General features: G+C 37.7%; 1 protein-coding gene across 5 annotated transcripts in view; it reads left to right on the forward strand.

Moving 5' to 3' along the window:
• Positions 1 to 22,505, forward strand: part of Tbck (TBC1 domain containing kinase) — a 161,045-nt gene that overhangs the window by 114,274 nt on the left and 24,266 nt on the right. For all 5 annotated transcript variants that reach the window (XM_010641549.2, XM_010641548.3, XM_010641546.3 and 2 more), the window contains one exon: positions 356 to 531. In XM_010641549.2, the coding sequence (XP_010639851.1) occupies positions 356 to 531 (176 nt within the window). The remainder of the gene's footprint in view (positions 1 to 355; positions 532 to 22,505) is intronic.

A 22,505-nucleotide genomic window follows, 5' to 3' on the forward strand; every position in this document is an offset into this window, starting at 1 on the left:
TGCATTTTACTAGAAGTTGTGGTGAATCAGTATCTGAATCTTTTGTCTACCTATTCTCAAAAACATTAATAAGGAGAGGCGTTATATTTCATGTTGTTTTGTTGATATACATGGTATCAAAATACATAAAATATAAGTCTATATACCCACACGTGTGTGTGTGTGTGTGTGTGTAATAATAGCAAATTTCCCCTACCATTCCACTTGTTAATATAGTGATAAAAATCTACATCTTTCAACTGGCTTCTTTTCTAGTTATCATCTTAGCCATATTTGCCTGTATACGTTTAGGACAGATTCTTTTATTTAACAAAGCAATCTAAATTTTATACTTTAAAAAAATTTTTCTATCTAGAAATTGACATTGAACGCTGTGTACGAGAATCCATCAACCTCTTTTGTTGGACCCCTAAGAGTGCTACCTACAGACAGCATGCCCAGCCTCCAAAGCCACCTTCTGATGGCAGCAGCCTGAGAAGCTCCACACCTTACTTCTCTGCAGAGTCCCCTGAGCCTCCGAAGACAGACCTGGTAGGTACAGTAAGGGCAGATGTGGCTCACTCTAAAAGGGGCTGTGTCGGTCGGTGCACACATCCTAGTGTCCTCGCTGCCCTTCGCTGTTGTCATCTGTGTCCTTTAATGTCGCTGTCTTCTAACACCCTTTATTCATACAGATGTTTCAGAAAACCTCTACACCTATTTGAACATTCGTTAAGGACATCGTTTTGACATATTTCTCCATAGAGCAAGTTTTGTTTTGTTTTCTATACACGCATAGTTTCTGTTTGTACGTCATCTTGTATAAGAGATTACAGAAGTAAAGGAAGAATTTTTTAAAATAAAGAAATGTTGAGTTATGGGTAGAATTGCAACTGATTTCTTGGTTGACAAAGAACCCTGTGTGGTAGATTCTTCAGTTATGGGACTTTTCAGTATTACCACTCTTACTTGGCTCTTTTAAATAATTGAAAATTATTCCATATTTAGTAAGACATCTTTCTTCTTGCAACATACAGTACTTTTTTTTTTAGTTCTTTAAAGATGGTTTCCTTTAGTCTTTAAAATAGCTGACTTAATTTTGCCTACTAACATTCAATTTTTTGTTGAAAATTGAACTTTTTAAATAATATTGCAATTTTAGAAATGAGGGCCTGCTGTCCTGCTCGGGGTTTTTTTATTGTAGTTTATTAGGCTGGTGGTTTTGTTGTCGATAATAGTATTTGTCTATTTAGTGAATTTTCTAAATTCTGTGCAGTCTGTTCTTTGTCAAATGTCACCATTGCTTTGTTGGCCTTGTGCTCAGACAGTGAACACAGATTTCTTTAACTGTCTGGATGGGGCCTAGACTTTCTAAGAGCCTCTAAGCACATGTTGGGCTACATCCACACTCAGTCAGCAACCTTCCGTCAAGCTTTATATTCTGCCTGCTTGAAGCCTCTGAGAAGCAAAGAGGAGAGCTGGAAGCCTCTTCAGCGCTGCCCCGCGCATGCGTACAGCCCCGCACTGTGGTCACGTGCAGATGGTCTTCTGGACTCCAAGGCACGTGGAAGCTTTCAGAGCTCCCGTGGACGTTGCGTCCCCCAGCTTTTCCTGTTGATTTTATGAAATTTCTTCTCTACCCAGGTGTGTCTGCTTCAGAAACCTGCAGTGTTAAACAATTACTGCTGATTGTTTTTGGCAAATATCTCCAAGAAAAAAGCTGTTTACACTGAGAAAACTCTGAGACGGGCCAAATAAAGACAAGTATATCCGAGTAGGCTTCCAGGGAACTGGCAAACAGGACAAATAATTATAATTTCCTTGAAAGGGTGCTTTTCAGGCATTCCCAAACAATTCTGCCCCTTGCAGTGAGTACTACGCTGTTGGCATTTGTGGTGATTGCTAAACTGTTAGTCTTCAATGTGACTATGCGGGTGAGGGGGAAATGAGAACAGGAAAAATTTATATTTGTATTGAGACTCAATATTGTATTTCTATTTCTTGAATTTGCCCTCTTCAGATTGCTGCAAGCTTCTGTTGAATTTCCAAAGTTTAGAAAAAAATGTATTTTAATAATCCTTATCGTCTTAGTTACTTTCTGGTTGCTGAGACACAATATCTGACACTCAAAACTTAGCGATCGGGGATCAAATTTAGGACCTTGCGCTTTCAAGTCAGGCACAGTGCCACTGAATCTCCGGCCCTCTCCCAACTTAACTAAAGAAAGAAAGGTTTACTTTGGCACAGTTTATAGAGGTTTCAGTCCACAGTCAGCTGGCTGCATGGCAGGGTGGCACGGCAGAGGGTCTTACAAGAGGAGAGCTGCTTTTTGCCTGGCAGGCAGGAAGCAGAAAGAGATCAAGGGAAAAAGAGGGAGACAGACCCTTCCAGGCCACACCCCTAGTGACCACCTCCTCCAGGCTCCACCTCCCAGTGTCTCATTAGCTATAAACTAAGCCAGGGTGAGTATCACACTCCCATTTATTAAGCCAAAAAATGTCTAGCAACCTCAAGTTCATAACTTCCAATGAAGTACAGAACCCAAACAGGAGGGGACCCAAAGTGTTGCAGGTGCAGAGGGGAGAGCATGGCTTCGCAGTGTCATCTCCCATGGAATTAAGGTGCTCCAACTGTGCTCAAGAGTTTCCTTCTGCAAATCTGACCGTGACGGCCTGGGTCCTCCCATGTGGCTGGTGTAGTTGCCTGAAGTGTTTGCTCAGTTGGCATCTTGCTGGATTGCAAGGCTTACTTAGTTCAAGGGAGGCTCTGCTGCCTCAGCTTCCCCAGTGCTGGGATCAGATGTGCGGCGCAGTGCTTGGCTCTCATCTCCTGGCCTATCTTGTGCTGTTGGTGCCTGGGAGGTGCAGTCGAGCTTCCAGGCCCCTCTTGTAGCCTCCACTGTGAGGCTCGGGAGAGCCAAGTAATCTAAAGACAAGGACACTTGCTTAATGGAGACGCTGCTGCTCCTGCAACAAACTGCCCCAATCTGAGGGCACAAATGAATTTCGTTGAGGATGGCGAGTCCTAGGAGATCGTGGCCAAGATGTCCCAAGTGGCTCCCTCACAGTGCAGCCCATGAAGGCACCACCTGGCCACTTTCCTTCCATTACGTTTCTAGTAGCTGCTCCATTTCCTCCAGGTGTTTGTAAAACTGGTAACTTGTTGCTTATATAAGGATTGTTCTAGGAACTGGGCCCTTTCTTTCATCTTCATCTTCCCCTAAATTTTGATTAGCTGTGATTTTGTCTCATTTAATTCAAAATATTTTGGGGGGCTGGGGATTTAGCATAGGGGTTCTGGCGCCTGCCTCACAAGTGAAAGAACCCGAGTTCGAGCCCTGTTAACAACAACAACAAAAAAAACCTGAAATATTTTTAAAGATTTTTTTTCCTTTGACTCATGTTATTTAGATGTGTGTTGTTTAATCTCCAGGTATTTCATATTGATTCTCTTTTTAAATGGACTATTTTGTAGATTCTCTCAAATGTTTACATAGTCAACTGTATGAAAAAATGTTATCTTCCCATTGTATTTCTGATTATTTTTGTCTTACTGCTTTGGACAGGACCTCTAGTATAAAATAACCATTGAGAATAAATAGATTTGATGTTCCTTAGTTTAATGAAAGTTGCCTCAAATTTCACCATTAAATTTGATGATATTGGTAAATGGTTTTTATTTTTAACTGATACATAAAAATCATACCTATCCATGGGGTACCATGTAATGTTTTGATATGTGTATAAATTGTGTAATATTCAAATCAGGATAAATATATCTCAAACATTTATCAGTTATTCAACATTCAAATCTTTTACTTTTTAAAAAATATAAAGTCTGTTGTTATCTATAGTCGCTCAACTGTGCAATGTAACGCCAGAATCTCTTTCTCCTGTCTAGCTACGACTTAGTTCCCATTGATCTACCTCTCCTCATCCCTCCTTCCCCCTGTTCTCTAGCCTCTTTTACTTGTTTAGATTTCAAATATGGGTGAGATTAAGCAGCATCTGTCTTTCTGTGCCTGGCTCCCCAGTTCCATCCATGTTGTCACAACTTGCAGGATTTTGTTCTTTTCTAGGGTGAATTAGTATTTCATTGTGCATATATTAAACTGCTGATGGGCACTGAGTTTTTTATTTCTTGATTATTATAAATAATGCTATAATAAACATGGTAATTCAGATGACTTTTCAGCATACTGATTTTATTTCCTTTATATATGTACTCAGTAGTGGAACTTCAACATCATATACTAGTTCTACTTTTAATCTGTTGAAGAACTGCAAAGTGCTATCCATAATAACTGTAGAACTAACTTAGGTTCCCACCAATATGCAAGGGTTCCCTTTCTGCACTCCCTCACCATCACTTGTTATCTTTTCTCACTAATAGTGCTTCTGACTGCAGTGAAGTGATATTCCACTGTGATTTTGATTTGCATTTCCTGATAATGATGTTATAAAATTTCTCCTTGCCTTGTTGGCTATTGAGAAATGTATTTTGGTCTGTTGCCCATTTTTAATTGCATAGTTTGGTTTTGCTTCTTGCTCTGGCATGTTTTGTCCTGCTTTGCTGTTGAGATGTCTGAGGTCTTTGTGTTCTGTATATTAACCCCTTGTCACATGTATGTTTACAGATATGTTCTCCCAGTCTGTGGGTTGGCTCTTCACTCTGTGGATGTTGGCATCAGTGTGTGAAGCCTTTTCATTGACATTATCCCCTTTGTCTATTTTAGCTTCTGTTTGCTGTGCTTTTACAATCTTACTCAGAAAGCCTCTGCCCATTCCAAAGTCCCAGAGGTATTTCCCCTATATTTTCTTCTAGCTACTTCATAGTTGTAGATCTTACCTTAAAGTCTTTAAGCTATGTTGAGTTGATTTCTGTGTATACGTCATAGTTTCATTCTTGTGCATGTGGATATCCAGTTTGTCCTGTACCTTGTGTTGAAAAGACTGCCCATTCTCCATGGTGTGCTCTTAGCACCTGATATGTTACTGTACTTCTTGGCTCTGTTAGGTGCTGGTTTATGTGTCTGTTTATGTCAGTACTCTATTATTTTAATTACTCTAACCTTGTAGTAAATTTTTAAGTGAAGCAGTGTAGGGCATTAAGATAGCTTTTGCTAAATTTCCTACAAGTTTTATGACTATTTTCTAGTAAGAATGTCACTGGTATTTGGATGAGGATAGCATTGATTGTGCAGGCCTCCTTGAGTGGTGTGAGCATTTTAACAATATTAATTTTTTAATTCATGAGCATGAAATGTTTCCATTTGTGTCTTTCTGTTTCATTCATTGGTGTTTTATAGTTTCATTGTAGAGATCTTTCACCTCTTGGATTGGGGTTAAATTTGCTTTGTAGTGTTTTTGTTGGTAGCACTTGTTGCTTTTGTTTGTAGCTTATATGTAGTAGCCCTTGCATATCTGAGATAACTCTCAGTCACTACATGCACACGCACACACAATACCAAGTATTGGATTTGCCGGAATTTTTAGGTTTTTGTCTCTGTGTTCATAGATGAAATAAATCTATAGTTTTCTTTACCTTTCTGCACTTGTCAGGTAGTATTTCTTTCTCCCTTTGTTGTCTAATCAGTCTCTACAGAAAGAATTGCTGTACTTATTTCTTACAGGATGAGTAAAGCTTGTCTGTAAAACCATCTGAGCCAGACATCTTAAAATCAGAAAGATATTTGATTACTGACATTTTCTAACTTAGTTTTTTAAAGTTCATGTTATTTGGAAAGTATTCCTATTTAAGTTGGATGTGTATTTTCTCAAAATTATTTTTACGTACCTATTTTGTCTAATTTTTATGTTCATTGAATTCTTTATATAAAATATTTTATCTGAAATTTTGTCCCCATTTCCATTTTAATATGGTTGAGAGTGCAAATCTAAATGCTAATAAAAAGTGGGTGAATATAAAAATACCTGCATAACCTATAAAAGTATATTCTTTAGCTGGGCATGGCTGCACATAACTGTAATCCCAACACTTAGGAGGCTGAGGCAGGAAGATCACCTCAAGTTCAAGGCCAGCCTGGGCTACACAGTGAGTTCAAGGTCAGCTTGAACTACTTAGCAAGACCCTATCTCAAAAATAGACAAAAAATATATTCTTTAAAATTAAGATGATCACTCCTCAGCTTCATTTTTAGTCAGATTCTTTAACAGACTAAAAAAATGGCTTTTTAAAAAATGGGACCAAAAATTTTTCCAGTTCATACTGATAGAATGAAAAGTTGAAACGGCTGTGAAGACTTTTTTTTACAAATCTCAGCCCTGCTGTTTGTTGTATAATCTTGAGTAATGCAGTGTCTCTGGTTCCCTATTTGTAAAAGTAAAGCATAATTATAATAATACCTACCTAGCAGGATTATTTTAAGAACAACACATGAGCTTTTAAAAATAGTGATGGTCATTATTATATGTTAAGTAACCAAGAGTTAAAATTCTCAACTTTGTAAACTACTCCAGAACCTTACGACAGTGTTCTGCCTCTCATGATTCCTGTGAAAGCGGTGCTGCTCCAGTACCCTGTTCTCGTTAATATTGTTCACATTAGAGGCCACCAGAGACATAAGAGGATGAGGGTTGAAGGCTGGCTTTCCAAGGAGTCCTGGCAGTTTTACCTTAGTAATTTCAGTTTAAAATTTCACTCTGACCTTTACTTCTTGGTTTTAGTATTATTTTGCTTTCCAAGCTACTAAAGAATTGCAAAAAGAATCTTTTCATCCAGTGCCAAGATCTTTCAAATCTAGATGTCCTTAAATAGCAAAGAATCTGTTTCAGAATTCTGACCAGACCTTAACTGAAGAAAATTGCAAGTGAAGATATGTGGTTTTGAATAGAATGAAATGGATTTTTAAAACCTGAATATGTTTTACAGATTGATTGTTGGTCAACTTTAGATGTCTTTAGTCTGTTTCTTTATTAAATTTTAATCACCACATTATTCATACATAAACACTAGGTAAAGATTTTTAAAAATAGGAGGTATTTATTCACATATGGTGACTACTTATACATACTATTATAATAAATAAAACAATTGGATTTTTAATTTATAGCATATGCTTTTGTGTGGATAAAAATGAATTTATTATAGATAAAATCTTTAAAGCACATTTTTATACTGTAGGTTGGAACGACTTCCAAAAGTTATATGCTGTACAAATGCCATTTTACCCAGTTTAATCTCAGTAGTAAACAACACTTTTTTATTTGTACTTCTTTACTGTACGTGCACTTTGTGATCATCCTGGGGAATGGATACGTGTATGTAATGCTTCTTTTTATCCCCTTTCTTCCACCCCTCCCTTCTCCGTTCCCCCCTTCCCATCTACATCCTTATTGATATTACTAGTCACGTTTATGGCCTATGAATTTAAACACTTTTCATAGTAGTTTGGACAATTAATGCCACAAGTGCTTCATCGAGTTCAGTGACTCAGCTACATTACTTTCGCTGCCCCTGAACAAATCTCTGAAGTGTTTTCACCACATCTGAGAGTTGAGGAGACTCAGGTTACTAAATGCAAGTTAACCTTAAGGATGGCCATTTATTAGTAATATAAAAGTGTTCCCTCTTACTCATTAAAATGTATGTGTGTTACTCTACAGTTAGATTTTCAAGCCTTTTGTAATTTTTTCCTTCCTCACAAGTATATGTTTACATATACCCATACAGTCATCTACCTACCTGCTGTTAATTAAGTTGAAATGTTTGTGATAAGTTATAAGGAAAATTATATGATCTCTTTTGTTAATATTATATCAAGAATAAAATGTGATTCTAATGGAGAACTAAACTTTGTTTTCTAAGAGTGTTCAGAGAAACATGAAATAAATACAAAAAGTTTAATTTTGCCTCAATTCTCTTTACTGTTAGCGTTCTAATATCTATCTAATGATCTCTCCATAAGCAATCAGAATTTTGAGCAATTATGATGCACACAATTTCAGTAAGAGGTGAAGTCTGGAAACCTTGTTAGGTGACTATGTAATTCCTTTACTTCCTGGTCTGTAGTCTTTCTACTAAGACTGTTGTGAGTGTAGTGGTGATATCCTTAAATATGACTCGGCGTCTCCTCTTGCATATTTCAGAAGGTTTTCTTTGTCATATACTTTTTGAAACTTTTGGTATAATGTGGTAACAACCTTTTCTGATCATATCTATTTGGGGTTCTATAAGTTTCCTATACATGGATATCTGTATCTCTCCCAAAATGTGTGAGGTTTCCTACAATTCTTTTATTAACAAGTTTTTTCTCTTCGCCTTTGGATATTCTAAAAATGTGGGAATGTGTTCATTTAATGGCATCACAGTGTCTAAAATATTGTCGTCTTTATTTTGTTTTGTTTCTTTTCTTCCTTCCTTTCGTCTGATTAAGATCGTTCCAAAGACCTGGCTACCTGGCTTCAAGTTTAGGTCTGCCTGACCTCATTTCCTGTGGAGGCTTTCAACTGTGTTTTTCTGTTTGACTTACTTAGCTCTTCATTTTCAATATTTGGTTCATTTTTGAGATCTCTCTTTTTGCTGAATTTCTTGTTTATGTCTTACATTGCCTGCCTACTTTAACTTACCTATTTGTTTTCTCTTAATTTTCATTAAACTTCTTCATAATCATCTTTTTAAATTATTTCTTAGGCATTTCATCCCTTTTGTTTTCTTTGGGACCTGTTGCTACAGAGTCATGTTCTCTTGGAGGCAGTATGTTCAAATTGCCTTGCTTTTCCATATTGCTTGTCTCATACATTGAGATTTTTGCAGCTGATGGATCACATATCAACTGCTTTTATGGAATGACCTCCTTAGTAAGCAGTTTTCTCCCTCCACAGACATGCTTGGCATGTCAGATATGCAATTTGGCCTTATTTATAGCTGGGCCCCATAGTATAGTCAGTCTCTATAGCTTCTCTGACAGTGATCAATTACTTGAAGAACAGTTCACACGATGATAGAGTCAGAGAGACCCACGGTCTCTGTAGGCCATGCAAGAGTGGGACATTCTAACCGTTCAGGCAGATGTGGCTCCTCCTGTCATTGGGGTGGCGGCACCCATCACCATGGGAGTCTTCTCTGGCACTGCTGATGCTAGCTCTGCTTCTAGACTAGCAGACCCAGCAGTGGTGAGGGGCCCAGCACTGTTGTGCTCCAGTCAGTCTGCAGAGCATGCCTGAAGCTGCACGGAGAGAGCTGGTGGCAGGAACCACCGCAGCCTGGGCATTCACACCCCATAGTGATCGCAGTGCATGGTCAGACACGGTGTGAAGCCAGGCGATGGGGGAACTGGGATGAGGCAGGGATTATGATTCCTCTCTACAAGTCGCAGTGCACACCGTGAGTGGGGCAGTAGCTTGTGTTAGGCAAAGTTCCTTTCAGACCTCTTTGGCTGTGTGCCCAGGCGTGGGGTGATGGCTGACGCAGGAGCATTCCTTCCCCAAACTCCTGCAGCTCTAGTGTGTGTTTAGGAGCCAGGCAACTGCCAGAGCCAAGTGGTTCAAGGGCATATCAACATGTTCCTGTTGGCTGGGCGGTGGTGGGAACAGTGGTCTTCCCTCCATACCCTGTGAGAGGCACTTGGGAGAGAGATAAAGAGAACATTTCCCACATTAGATGGTGCGGCATGAACTTATTTCTAAAGGTGAAGAAGCTGACACTCTGCACTTCATTCTCACTGTGTTAAAGCTGTAAGAAAAGCCGAGTCTGGTTATGTTAAAGAAGTGAATGTTGATGGACTGAGGCTATTTTCTGCCATTGATGCTGTTCATTATTCTTTAGATTCATTAGCTCATTGGTCACGCGTGCAATTTACCTTCATTTATAATAACCAAACACATGTATTTTCATCCATTTACCGTGATCATGAGGCTGCCACATCAGTTGTTACTCATTCATCTCTTCATAACTGAGGACTGCATTACAAACTACTGTACAGATTCTGAATTTTTTAGTGAAAAGTGTCCCTGTTTTTTTTTTTCAGCTTTTCTTTTTCACTTTTTTATCTGTCCGTGTTTTCAGTACGTGATTACATTGCTCGTGGAAAGTTGGTACATACACATAACACATCTTAATCCTTTTCATCCCCTTCCACCCCTGTCCCTTCTCCATCTCTGGGTTCTCTTCCCTTTTGCAAAAGATAAAACTATCTCTCTGTTTCTTATTATCTGTCACTTATTTTGCTCTTTATATTTGGGTTTCTCATATAAGGGAAACCATGTGATATTTAAGCTTTAAGTACTTGCAAGAATACCATACTGTTGTCTCCATTAAATTCCGACCTAAAGATAGAAAATATCGCCATTGTACAAGTTTGCATAGCTTATTCCTTTGTGCTTAGCCACACACACACACACACACACACACACACACACACACGCACACACAGTTTGTAGTCAGCTTTCTCTGCACCCTTAAAATTACTCTGACAAAAGTCACAAACGACTTCTGTCTAGGCTTACTTGATGTGTAAGCAACAGGGACCAGTCAGTAGTTGTTTGCTCTTTTTCAAACATTTTTCCTAGTTTTTTGGTACACCAGTCTCGGTGTTTTGCTCTTTTCTTTCCCGATGGTGCCAGCTCATTGTCACTCCCTGCTCTCAGCCTGCCCCTCCATGCCATTAAATAGCAGATTCTCGGGCTCTGTGTAGCCTCTTCTGACACAGGTGAGGAGGAGACAATCTTGCACATTTGCATCACAAGCTACCATGGCTGCCAGGAACCAGCCATAGCTGAGACTTTTCTTAGTTAGGAGGAGGAGGGAGAGCTGTATACCCATTAACTCTACTCGGATGCTTCACAGGTCCCTGTAATCCGGCATGTCCTTTTTCTCTGAAGCTGCATTTCCTGTACCACTCTCTGTATCAGTAACCACCATTATTACCATCTCCAAGTTGTTCAGGCCACAATCTTGGATACAGTTTCTTCTTTTTAGAAGTTCACTTTTTATATTTTAAAGTTGCACATTTACAAGGAGTATATTCTTATTGAGAAAAATACTGCAGAATGTACAGAATCATCTTGGAATATTGCCTTCCTGCCCACTCCTTATGCCCACTGTGCATCTTGAAAGGATTCACTTTGGTAAGTCACCTTCTAGCCGTCTCTCTGTGCATTAACTCTGAATCTCTCTCTCCACACATAGGTATATGTTTGAATATAAATTAACGGGCTTATAGCATGTGTGATGTTGCACGACTTGCTTTACTTAGTGACATGGCTTGAAAGTTTTGTACTGTCCCTCTGTTTAGATGACCTAATTCTGGTTTACAAGCTGTAGACTATTGCATGGTGCAGAAATAGCATCGAGCTAAAACACGGTTGTTTTCCTTCGTTCCCCTTGAGTGCGGGTGGCTCGCTTAAGCAGTCACCACCTGTGATTTTCAGACTGGGTCAGACATGCTCACCCACTTCCTTCTACGTCGTGCTTTCTCTCCCAACCCCCTCTGCTTAGGAAAGTGCCTGAGCCTTTGAATATTTGGCTTTTCCACATGACAGCCAGATGCCTGTTGCTCTGATAGAGTGTGCATAGTAGGATCTCCGAATATGTACAATCCCTTTTAAGTTCAGGCTATGTGTAACTATGTATATGTGCAGAGTATTTGTTAAAATTTTTGCAGTAAATACACTTGACATGAAATGTACCGTCTTAACCATTTCTAAGTATACATTATGGTGGCATTAAATACATCCACAGTGTACAGCCACCCATTAAATACCTGCCCATTCTCATTGCCCCAGCAACTGCCATTCTCTCTCTGATGTGACCTTTTGCTTTTCTTTTGCCTCGACGCTAAGTGAATGTTCAGTTTTATTTTTTCAGCAAACATTTATTGAGCACCTGTTGCATGCTGCACACTTGACTCTCTCCTCATAGCCGAGTGAGAAGAGGTGGTCTGAACTCCCTCAGTCCAGATGAAGGGGAAGGGAGTGTCAGCTGTGTGCTCCATCTCAATACAGCTGTGCTGTTCATTCTCCAAGATCAATTATTTACAACACAGCTCCTCAACTCTAGACTTAGCAAGATTTTTATTATTTTATATAAGCTTCTTTTCCCAGTTTATCAGCTCCAAATTTGGGGTATAGGTTAATTCAGTACACTAGAAAACTGTATTTGTAGATGGAAATGTTATCAGAAAAGGATTTTTTAAATACATTATGCATATAACAATATACCACAATAAATCTAAAATTTTAAAAAAGACATTTATTAGATTGTAATCTGAAGCAGAAGTCATCTTGAGTTTTTTGTGGAATGAGGCAATATAAATAAATAAATGTAACAAAATAACTTAAAGATAATTTTTTATTTCCAGATCAAGTAATTGTAATGCATATTTTTATCATCACTTTTCCTCAAAGGAATTTTTATATATTTCTCACTTTCAAATTATAATTGTTAGGCATGGTCGAGCACACCTCTAATACCAGCACTCTGAGAGCCTGAGGAAGGAAGATCGAAACTCCAGCCCGGCCTGGGCACCTTAGTGACTTAGTGAGAACTTGTCCAAAATAAAAAGTGGTCCAGGGATTTAGCTCAGTGGTGCCACCACCTGCCTTGCAAGCGCAGGGACCGGAGTTCAATCCCCTGGACCAAATAAATAAATAGGCCTGAGGTTGTAGGTCAGAGTAAACTGGTTTAATCCCAGTACCCCTGGAAAATCTAATTGTTATTTCACTGCAGCAATTTTACTTGGTGTTTTTCACTATATTTTAAAACATTTGCTCTTGTCCCTTTGAAGATATTTTCTTCCTCTAAATTATAGGAATCTGATTCTTTGCTTCCTAAATCATCAAATTAATTAGCACCACTGTTGTGACTTCACTGTGCACATGCGTCCTTGAAATGGAGTAGTGCCCCGCATGAGAAGGCTGCCCAGTCAGATGAGAGCTGATGGATTTCCAGAGCACCCTGTATTGTTGAAGTTTCATGGGGTGGGGGTAGAAATTTTGATGCAGAGGAAATTAGATTGGAGTTCTTGATGTAAACACAGAAGAAAGAAATCTGAGTTATTGTCAGTTTGGGTGAAAATAACAATTGCCATGGAGTGGGGTACATACCCTTCCTGACGAGTGCACAAACTGTCAGCCAAACTGATCTAGACAGTGGCACACTTCCCTGCAGACAGCAGGGCTGTGCTTTGACACAGGATTAGCATTTCCACATTGCAGTTGCTGGGAAGGTGATGCTGGTGACAGTTTTTATTCTTTTGTAGCCTGATTTAATTCGGTATCAATTTGACACAGCTCCTGTAGCAGTGTTTTCCCCCAGCAAGTCCACAGAATACATTTGCTTCATGAAGAGTGACGGGCAGACAGTGTAGCTCAGTTGGCTAATGAATATCTGGGGCCTTTCCCAGACCTTCCTTCTGCAGCCTGAAAGTTCAGGCGCATCATTTCATGTACCACTGACATTCCTTGGCATTTAAAGAGAAGTGGAATCTGGCACAATTCTACAGAAAGGCCAGCAACAACAGACACAGTTATTATACTCAGAATTCACCAAGTGTAATGATTGCAGATTTCAGTGTATAAACGTCCTGTTTATTCAGCCCTTCTCAGCATATCCTATAAAGTATGCAAAAACAAGTTATGTTCTGTGAAATTCAAGAATTATGTACAAACCTAGTACATTTAAAAAGTAAAATTTTAAAAATTGAAATTTCTTTAGCCTGATGTACACAGATACTAACACAATCTAAGAAAGGTTTGTAATGAGAAAAGAAGAGGCAGCTTTTATCAGTGTCATTCTTATCTACTGGATAATTACTGCTAAAAGTTGTTTCTTTGTTCTCCCAACCTAAAATAAGTAAAAGTTTCCCAAAACTTAAGCGATTCCAAACACATCTGATTTACATTGTAAACCTGATTATTGTTCAGAACTCCTTCAAAAATTAAGCAAAACAAGCCCCTAGCAAAGAGTATGGCCAGGTAGACTCTTGGCAGATTTGACTTCTGTATTTGCAACTTTATATTTATCAAATAGATAAATACTAAGGCGTTTGTTTTCTAGGAAAAACTAAATAGTTCTCATTGATTTAAATATCCCTTTATGGTATACTAGATTCCCATGTGTGTTCATTATTTTTAATGCCTTTTTTAATAATACTCATTTTTTGTCTCTCCAGTAGGAAGAGGTTGTTAAAGTTATATTTACACTACACACTTGAAACTGTATTTTCATATAAATTATAGAATTGGCTTATCTTTTTTTTTCTTAATCTCTAAAAGAAAATAATTTTGGTATCTCTATTGTGATTGAGTTAAATTTGTAGAGAAGTAAACAGAATTGACACACAATACTGAGTTTTTCCCCCAGAACAAAGCACGTATATGTCTTTTTTTAAATTCTGCAGCACTTTAAAGTTCTTTTGCCTCATTCTTGTTGATATTTCAATAGATATTTTAACCTTTTGATTATTCTTGGGACATTTTACTTCATTATATTTTTAGCACATTATTTTTGATATGTAGAAATATTGTTGATTTTGCAGTGTGGTGTAGTAGTTAAGAGGGTGGATGTTCAGACCTTGGAGTCCTATCCCTGGCACAGTGAGGTATAAACCGCAGCAAGTGACTGGGCTGCTGAGCCTATTTCCTTCTCTAAACTAGGAATACGGTTACATCCTGCACAAGATTACTGAGGACAAGATGAGATAACGTATGCAGAACACTGCTGTACACTCTAAATACTCTAAGTTGCCACTGTTAAATCATTACTTATCAGCCATGTTACTGTTCTCTCGTTGGTAGTAGTTTTTCAGTTGATTCATATCCTCCAGTTATATTTCATTTTTACAATAACTTTTTCACTTTTTCAATTTTATAATATTATGCTTTTGTTATTAATGTCATTTTTTTCTTCAGAGCAATATTAAATAATAATGGTAGACATCTTTATCTTAGATTCAGTGATAGTGTTTAATGTTTTTGCCATTTGGGGTTCCAGAGATCATTTATGTTATAAAAATACCATGAATTATTTCTTATCATGTATCTTATCAACATGCTCTTCTAATAATCAGTAAGAAATAATGATAAGTCATGAGTATGGATTACCAAAATGTGCTACTTCATTGTTTCAGCATTTGAAGCCAGCTCTAAATCTGATTAGACTGTGTCCTGATCTCTGTACATCCTAGAAGGAATCAGTCCTATCCAAAACACCAAAACTGGTATTTGAAGTCTCTCTGCATACCTTTGGGGTCAAGTATTGCAGAAATTCATAGAATGGGAAATCTTGTGATTTTGAGAGGGAATAAGAAATTATTAGGCTTGAAGAATAATGGAACTTTTCTGAAATTTTTATCAGCCAAAATCAAAGAATTTCAGTTATGATTAAAATACCAAAATATTATTAGTACCTTGATTATTTTGAAAGCTAAGCATTATTTCAAGTAATAACAATAATTAATTTTAAATTGCCTTTGAGCAGCTGCTATGAACTTGGGGCTTTATCACATATTGGCCAACTATGCATGGCTGTCCCGTCGGGTGGTACCGGCGGCCAGGTGGGACAGTCGTGCAGGACAACCCACCCCGCACACATTATATAACTACCTTCCATGTGTCGGTCAGCTCTTGACTGTAGTATTCTTATAATTTTTAGCATTATTACCATTTCATTTAAAGTAGCCTCATGTGTTTTAACCAATAAATTTATCAACTGGTTTTATAATAGAATAGCTATTTAAGCAAAAAAGGCCAAAGAATAAAAACATTAATAGGATATACGTGTTCAGTTATATTTGCACATTTTATAGATATTCTAGTATTTAAAAGACTTACTTTACCACAAAAAATACTGCCCATAAGCCGGGCATGGTGGCACACACCTGTAATCCCATCACTGGTGAGGCTGAGACAGGAGGATCGTTGTGAGTTCGAGACCTGCTTGGGCTACATAGTGAGTTCCAGGTCAGTCTCAACTACATAGTGAGACCCTGTTTAAAACAAACAAACAAAAAAAATACTGACCATACTACTTTTATCAAATGTTTTTCTTTGTCTTTGGCTACTTTTATTGAACATTAAACTGTATTAAGAAAGGAAGGATATAAATTTTTTAACAATTTTAAAATTAAATGTATATATTGTAACTCATCTGTTGCACACTTGATAATTTTAATCAACTGTATCTGTTATATTTGACAGCTTTGTACATAAAGCAGTTTATTGGCTTTTCTTATTTTGAGATACATTTGTACAGGTTTATTTGTATACCGTCATCATTTAGTACTTGTATACAATGTATAATAAAGCATGGTAGTAAGCATTTCCATCTCTTCAAATATTAATCCTCTGTATGTACTAGGAATTTCTTACTCTTCTAGTCAGTGTGAAATAGATAACAGATAAGTGGTGGGAACCCATGGCACATGTGCCACGGCAAGCTTTCGGTACCACTGAAAGCTCTAAAGGGTTCGCCATCACTGTCATAGATTAACTGATTACTTTACTATGCTATAGAAAAACTGGAACTGATTCTTCCTTTCTGTGTGATTGGCGCCTCTTTTAGGGCTTCTGTCACCCTTTCCTCCCCCCGTCCTAGTTCCTACCTTGACCATATTTCATTCTGTTCTTTGATAAGATTGACTTACTGGTATCCACAAATGAGAATACATGGTATTTGTCTTTTCTGTGCCTGTCTTATTTCACTTTACATAGTGACTTAGTTCCATCCATACTTCTACAAATGACAGGATTTCATTCTTTGTAGCTGAATAATGAAGCACTGTGTATATATACACTTCTTTTTACCAGTCATCTGCTGGTGGACATCTGGGGCTGTTCCTTGTTTAGCTGTTGTGAGTAGTGCTGCAGTAAGTGTGTGCTACAGATATCTTTGTGGCATAAAGACTACGTGTCCCTTGAATGTGTACCCAGTAGTGAAACTGCCGCATCATAGATGGGACTTCTGTTTCAGGGATCTTGATACCATTACCCATACATCGTACCAATTTACATTCCCACAATGTATACCAGTTCCTCCATATCCTTGCTAGAATTTATTTTTTGTCTTTTAGAGATGATAACTGTGAACTGGGGTAAGAAAATATCTTATTATGGTTTTGATTTGCATTTTTCTAGTGATAAGTGAGATGAAGCACTTTTTCATAGACTTCACAGTTTGTATGTTTTTGAGAAGTCTCTATTTAGCTCTTTAGCCCATTTTAATTTTTTGTTATTTTACTTGCCTTACTGGTGTTTAACTTTTTTTAGTTCATTATTCTAGATAGTAATCCCTTTTCATAGAGTGTGCAAATATTTCCTCCCTCTGTAGATTATCTCTTAATTCTATTCCCTTTGCTGTTCCTATGCTTCTTGATTTCATAAATCTGTTTTTGTCCGTTTTTACTTTTGTTGCCTGTGTCTTTGGAGTCCTACATGAAAACATCATTGCTTTAACCAATGTGTTGAACTGTTTCCCCTGTTTTTTGTAGTAATTTCATAGTTGAAGATATAAGACTTAAGTCTTTGATCCATTTTAAGTTGATTTTTGTGTGTGGTGAGGTGAAGGGGTCTAGTTTAATTGTTACATGTGTATATGCATTCCAATTTTATCAGCTCCTTCTGAAGAGACTATTTCTCCACTGTATGTTCTTAGTGCCTTTGTCAAAAATTAGCTGGCTTTATAAATGTAAATTAAGTGCTGGGGGTTCTCTGTTCTGTTTCATTGGTCCATGTGTCCATTTTTCTGCTGGCACCATGCTGTTTTAATTACTACAGCTTTGTAATATGTTTTGAATTCAGGTATGCTGTGATGCCTCCATCTCTCTTTCATTCTTGGCTTTTGTTATCACTGATGATTACTTTGATTATTCTTGTCTTTGTGGTTCCAAAAGAGTGTTAGAATTTTTCTATTTCTGTAAAGGAAATACCTAGTATTTTGATGGGAATCATATTGAATCTGTTGCCTGCAGAAGTATGGTTATTTTAACAACATTAATTCTCCCAAATTATAAACACAGGGTATCATTTCTATTTTTAGACTTTGAGATTGTAACCTCAAATTCCTTTCATTATCATTTTTACTGTGTGCGCGCACGTGTGTGTATGTGTGTGTATATGTATATATATGTGTATATATATATATATATATATGTATAAAATAAAGTTATACACACACTCGCGCACACACACACACACTTTCCATTCCTTTTCTTGTTGATTTGTAGTAGTATTCTATTGTGGTTTGAGGAGATGCATGACAGTATTTCAGTTTAAAACTTATTGAGACTTGATGTGTGGCCATGTGTCACCTCTTCTGAAGGAATATGTATTCTGAGGCTGTGGGATGAAACAGTCTATAAATATCTGATGGGTCCATTTGCTCTACGATGATTTAACTCAAATGTGTCCGTTGATTTTATGTCTGGATGAGTTGTCCATTGAGGAAATTGGGCTGTTAAAGTCCCAAACATCATTGTACTAGAATCTTTCCCTCCCTGTGGCTCCAGTAATATTTACTTTATATGTGTGAGTTGTACACATGGGCTATAGAATGTCATTCTGGTAGGTACTCTGACTTTAGTTACTGGGGAATTCCAAAGCAGTTTGTGTGATTCCTCATCTTTGATCTCAGCTTTGTTATACAGCTTTGCAGTGGACCTGAGCTTCCAAAGTTGCATGTCCTCGGTGCTCAGAGTTGAGCCTGATGGTACTAGGTCTTGTGGCAGCAGCTACTGCAGTCTTGGTGGTTCAGGGCGTGGAAACGATTGTCCTCAGCCCCCAGGGCAAACACAGGTGACACTGAGAGCTGCGGCACAAGCAGCCACAGTCCTTCATTGACTTTTTCATATTGTTATTTTAGCCCAGGAAATGAATTAGGTTGGTTTTATTTTGAAAATTCTTTCAGAAGCTTTGACCACCATCCCGCCACACGGCCTCCCTCCCAAGTCACTTCCCCACCTGCCATAACCTCCATCGCTCCCATCCCTCAGAGCACTCTGGAGGACAGATGTGAAGTGCACCCGCTGCTTGTCTGTGACACACAGACGGCTCGCTGGCCCACATAGGCAAGCCTTGCTCATGAATAGCACTTCCCTGAGCCTCACTTGGGAATCTCTCGAAACTCCAGTAAGGTCATTAAATGCTCTGTCCTGGAGGAAAACAAGAGTTCAAGGACCTATAGCTAGTTGAGAATCAGAAAGGAAGCCATAGGTTTCTAGAGTTAGAGAAATATAAGTATCATCCACTCCTGCTCCTTCATTTTATACATGAGAAAACTGAGACCCAGAGGGGTGAAATCTCTCCAGGCTGATGCTGTGTATCAAAAAGAAAATTATTCTCTTTATAGAAATTTAGCTTACATACTTTTTCCAAGCACATCTGTGAAAATTTTAGCATAAAATCCCCTATCAATGCAAAAAATTCTGTCTCTGCTCTTCTTTGTATTTTATATTCATATATATATTATCACTTCTATTTAAAGGCAAAATATTCTCTGTTGTCTGAGAACCACATTATGCAGCTTTCAGAGCATGACGGTTATTTCAAACGCCATTTCAAATGCTATATTTCTAAACCTTGGAAATAGTAACCTCTTCCTAGTCCTTTAAAAATAAGAGGCAGAAGTGGAAAAGCCCAAAGTGCTGCTAAGATAATGTACTGTTTTAAACATCTGAATAAAAATATCTTCATAAGTTGATGGAGTTTTTAAAGGTAGCTTTTCTTTGTTAAAACTGAAGAATAATAGTTAAGATTTGTTCCTGCCATTTGATAAGCTGTATTTCCTCAGATGAGCTTGAAATATCTAGTACAAAGACAGAAGAATTGACTTACTATAGTCATGTGAAAAAAAAAAAAAGAACCAGTACCATCCTAAAAATCTCAACTCCATTTTTGCCCAAACTTTAATGTTTTATATAATGCAAGGTTTTCTGAGCATTTTATAGATGTGCCTGCAAAACTTAAAATTTCTTTACCAAATTTTTCTTTAAATTTTTTATCTCATGAATTGAACTGCAGTTTATGTGCTGATGACTTCAGAGATAGGATCTTTGAAGCTACGACTTCTTGCAAATGCCAGTTTCTGTCTCTAACTGTACTGTTGACACTTCAACATGGAACAGCCCATGCCGTCTCAGCTTTACATATCTAAATCTGAACTAAGCCTCCCCTTAGCTGCCATCTGTAACTATTACTTTTTTCCTAATCATCCATGTATAAAATTTAAGAACCATCACATACATACTCATCTCTGGCCTATAGTCCTATCTTTCTGTCCCTTACATGAGTCCCTGTGCTGGGTCTTTTATATGTCCCTTTCTTCCTTTACTCTTTCATTAATTCATCCTGTTTTACTAAGTAACTACTAAGCTCCAGGCCCTCTCCTAGGAAATGGTGTATCAATAAGTCCAACCCCTGCTCTCAAGGAGATCATGGCATATTAGAAGAAATCAGTAGCAGTGATTTATAAAGCACGGGCTACAAACCTGAGAAACTCTAATTGGATATTTGTGAACTGAAATTGTGAAAATTATTTCAAAGGAAAATAAGATCCTGATTAAAATGCTTGCTTCATTCATACGAGGCAATATTGAAGAAAACCAACAGTAGAAAAGTTTTTTTTTGTTTTGTTTTGTTTTTGTTTTTTGAGACAGGGTCTCACTATGTAGTTGAGACTGACCTGGAACTCACTATGTAGCCCAGGCTGGTCTCGAACTCACAGTGATCCTCCTGCCTCAGCCTCCCAAATTCTGGGATTACAGACATGCGCCACCACACCCGGCTCTGGAAAAGTTTTTAAATGAGAAACTTCTCAGCATCCCTCCTCGAGGCAGAATGAAACACCTTCCCATGTGTTTGGTGGGCTGCTGCAGAGGGAGCACTGTTCTGGGAGAGAGCAGCGTATTCAGGCACTCACCTGGTTGGAATCATATCTGGTTATCCAGATAGCCATCTCAGAGGCCCACTGCTAAACGATGATTGGGATCAGTAATGCTGCTAAATTCTTATTCTGAGGGCTGGGGATTTAGCTCAGTGGTTCGGTGTCCTGCCTTGCAAGTGCAAGGACCTGAATTCGATCTCCAGTACCAAAAAAAATTTTTTTAAAAAAATTCTTATTCTAGGCTAGCAATAGAATATGATGTTTTTAAAATATAGTTCAGATTCAGACATTTCTAGAGATGTTCTGTAGTTATTGTAAATTTTTATCTATATTCATAAACAAGTCTTCTGAACTTGACACGGGTGATATAAGGAAAATTATGATTTCTATTATACTAAACAGACAAGTTTTAGACACAAAAACTTTTTATGCCTCTTCAAAGCGAATTTTATAAGGAAAAGTAAGCCCACTTATCTAATAAAATCAGTACTGTTTTAATATAATTATTTTCTCATTATATAGTTTAATTTCCACCAATTAGTTTGTAGGGGAACTTGTGTAAGTCATGTAAAATTCTTTACTCATATGTGCTACAGAAGTTCAGACAGTTGTGAGTTTGTCAGTGAGCCCTGATGTTCATGTGATCTCATGTAGCAGTGTACTTTCTTTGAAACCTCCTTATATCAATGCACTTGATTGGAGTCAATGCCAGGGTCATTCTTTAATCAATCCTAGTGAATACTTGAGTAAAATCCTCTTTATCACCCAGCGCATTCCTTTCATTCAGATGAAACTCAGTGGCTAAGAACAAAACCGGACAATCAAAACTTTTTCTCACACTGAGTAAAGGAAGCCTGGGCAGATTCCTGTGCAGACTGCAGTCGAATGGAAAGGGAGACGGAAGCACTGGGGACTGTGTGGTTTGCTGACCACAGCTCTTCAGTCTTTCTGTGGCACTGCTCATTTCAGAACGTTAAAGTAGCTTTGATTCCTAATACTAAAAGTTAAAATTCCTAATGCCTACTTTTTATTAAAAGTGATAAACTCATAAAGCTTAGTAATTTCCCTTTCTATGTCAAAGTTAATGAAGTGAGAGAAAAAGTGCTTTGCCACTAAAGAATTTAGGGCAAAGTTAGAGAAACCCAAGAGAGGAGTTGACATCAAACTCTGATTGGAAACCATTTTTTTTTTCAAAATAAATTTGTCTGATAAACATTTCATGTGCTTGATTTTTTTTCCTGTCTAGAAATACTATGCTGGAATTTCTAAGTGTGAAGTCTCAAAATGAAACTGAGAAAAATGAAATAATTAGCTTCAATTCTGATAACTTTGTTGAACAGGAAAATAAATTTTCTTTTGAATCCTTATATTTTCAATAAGTGAATTTCAGATGTTCTTAAATTCTCAAGTTATGATGAAATTTACATTGAATTGATTTGCACTGGGCTACCTATTGGTGTGCATAAGGAAATTCTTCTGTTAAATAAGTAACAGAAAAAGTGTTAATGTCTCTTTGTCCATTTAACGCACATACCCAGCATGCTAGTTTGACAGACAGGAGTCTGCTTTTTCCTCCTTCACAATTAAGATACCTTGTCAGTTTGGTTTCCTACCTAAGAAAATATTAGGCTGCTCTTCATCTCTGAGAATCTAATTTTCCTTAACCATTTATATATAAGATTAGTTATATT

This window comes from Fukomys damarensis, unplaced genomic scaffold (genome assembly GCF_012274545.1).
Source record: "Fukomys damarensis isolate Sample0158 unplaced genomic scaffold, DMR_v1.0_HiC HiC_scaffold_25, whole genome shotgun sequence".
Classification (NCBI taxonomy): domain Eukaryota; kingdom Metazoa; phylum Chordata; class Mammalia; order Rodentia; family Bathyergidae; genus Fukomys; species Fukomys damarensis.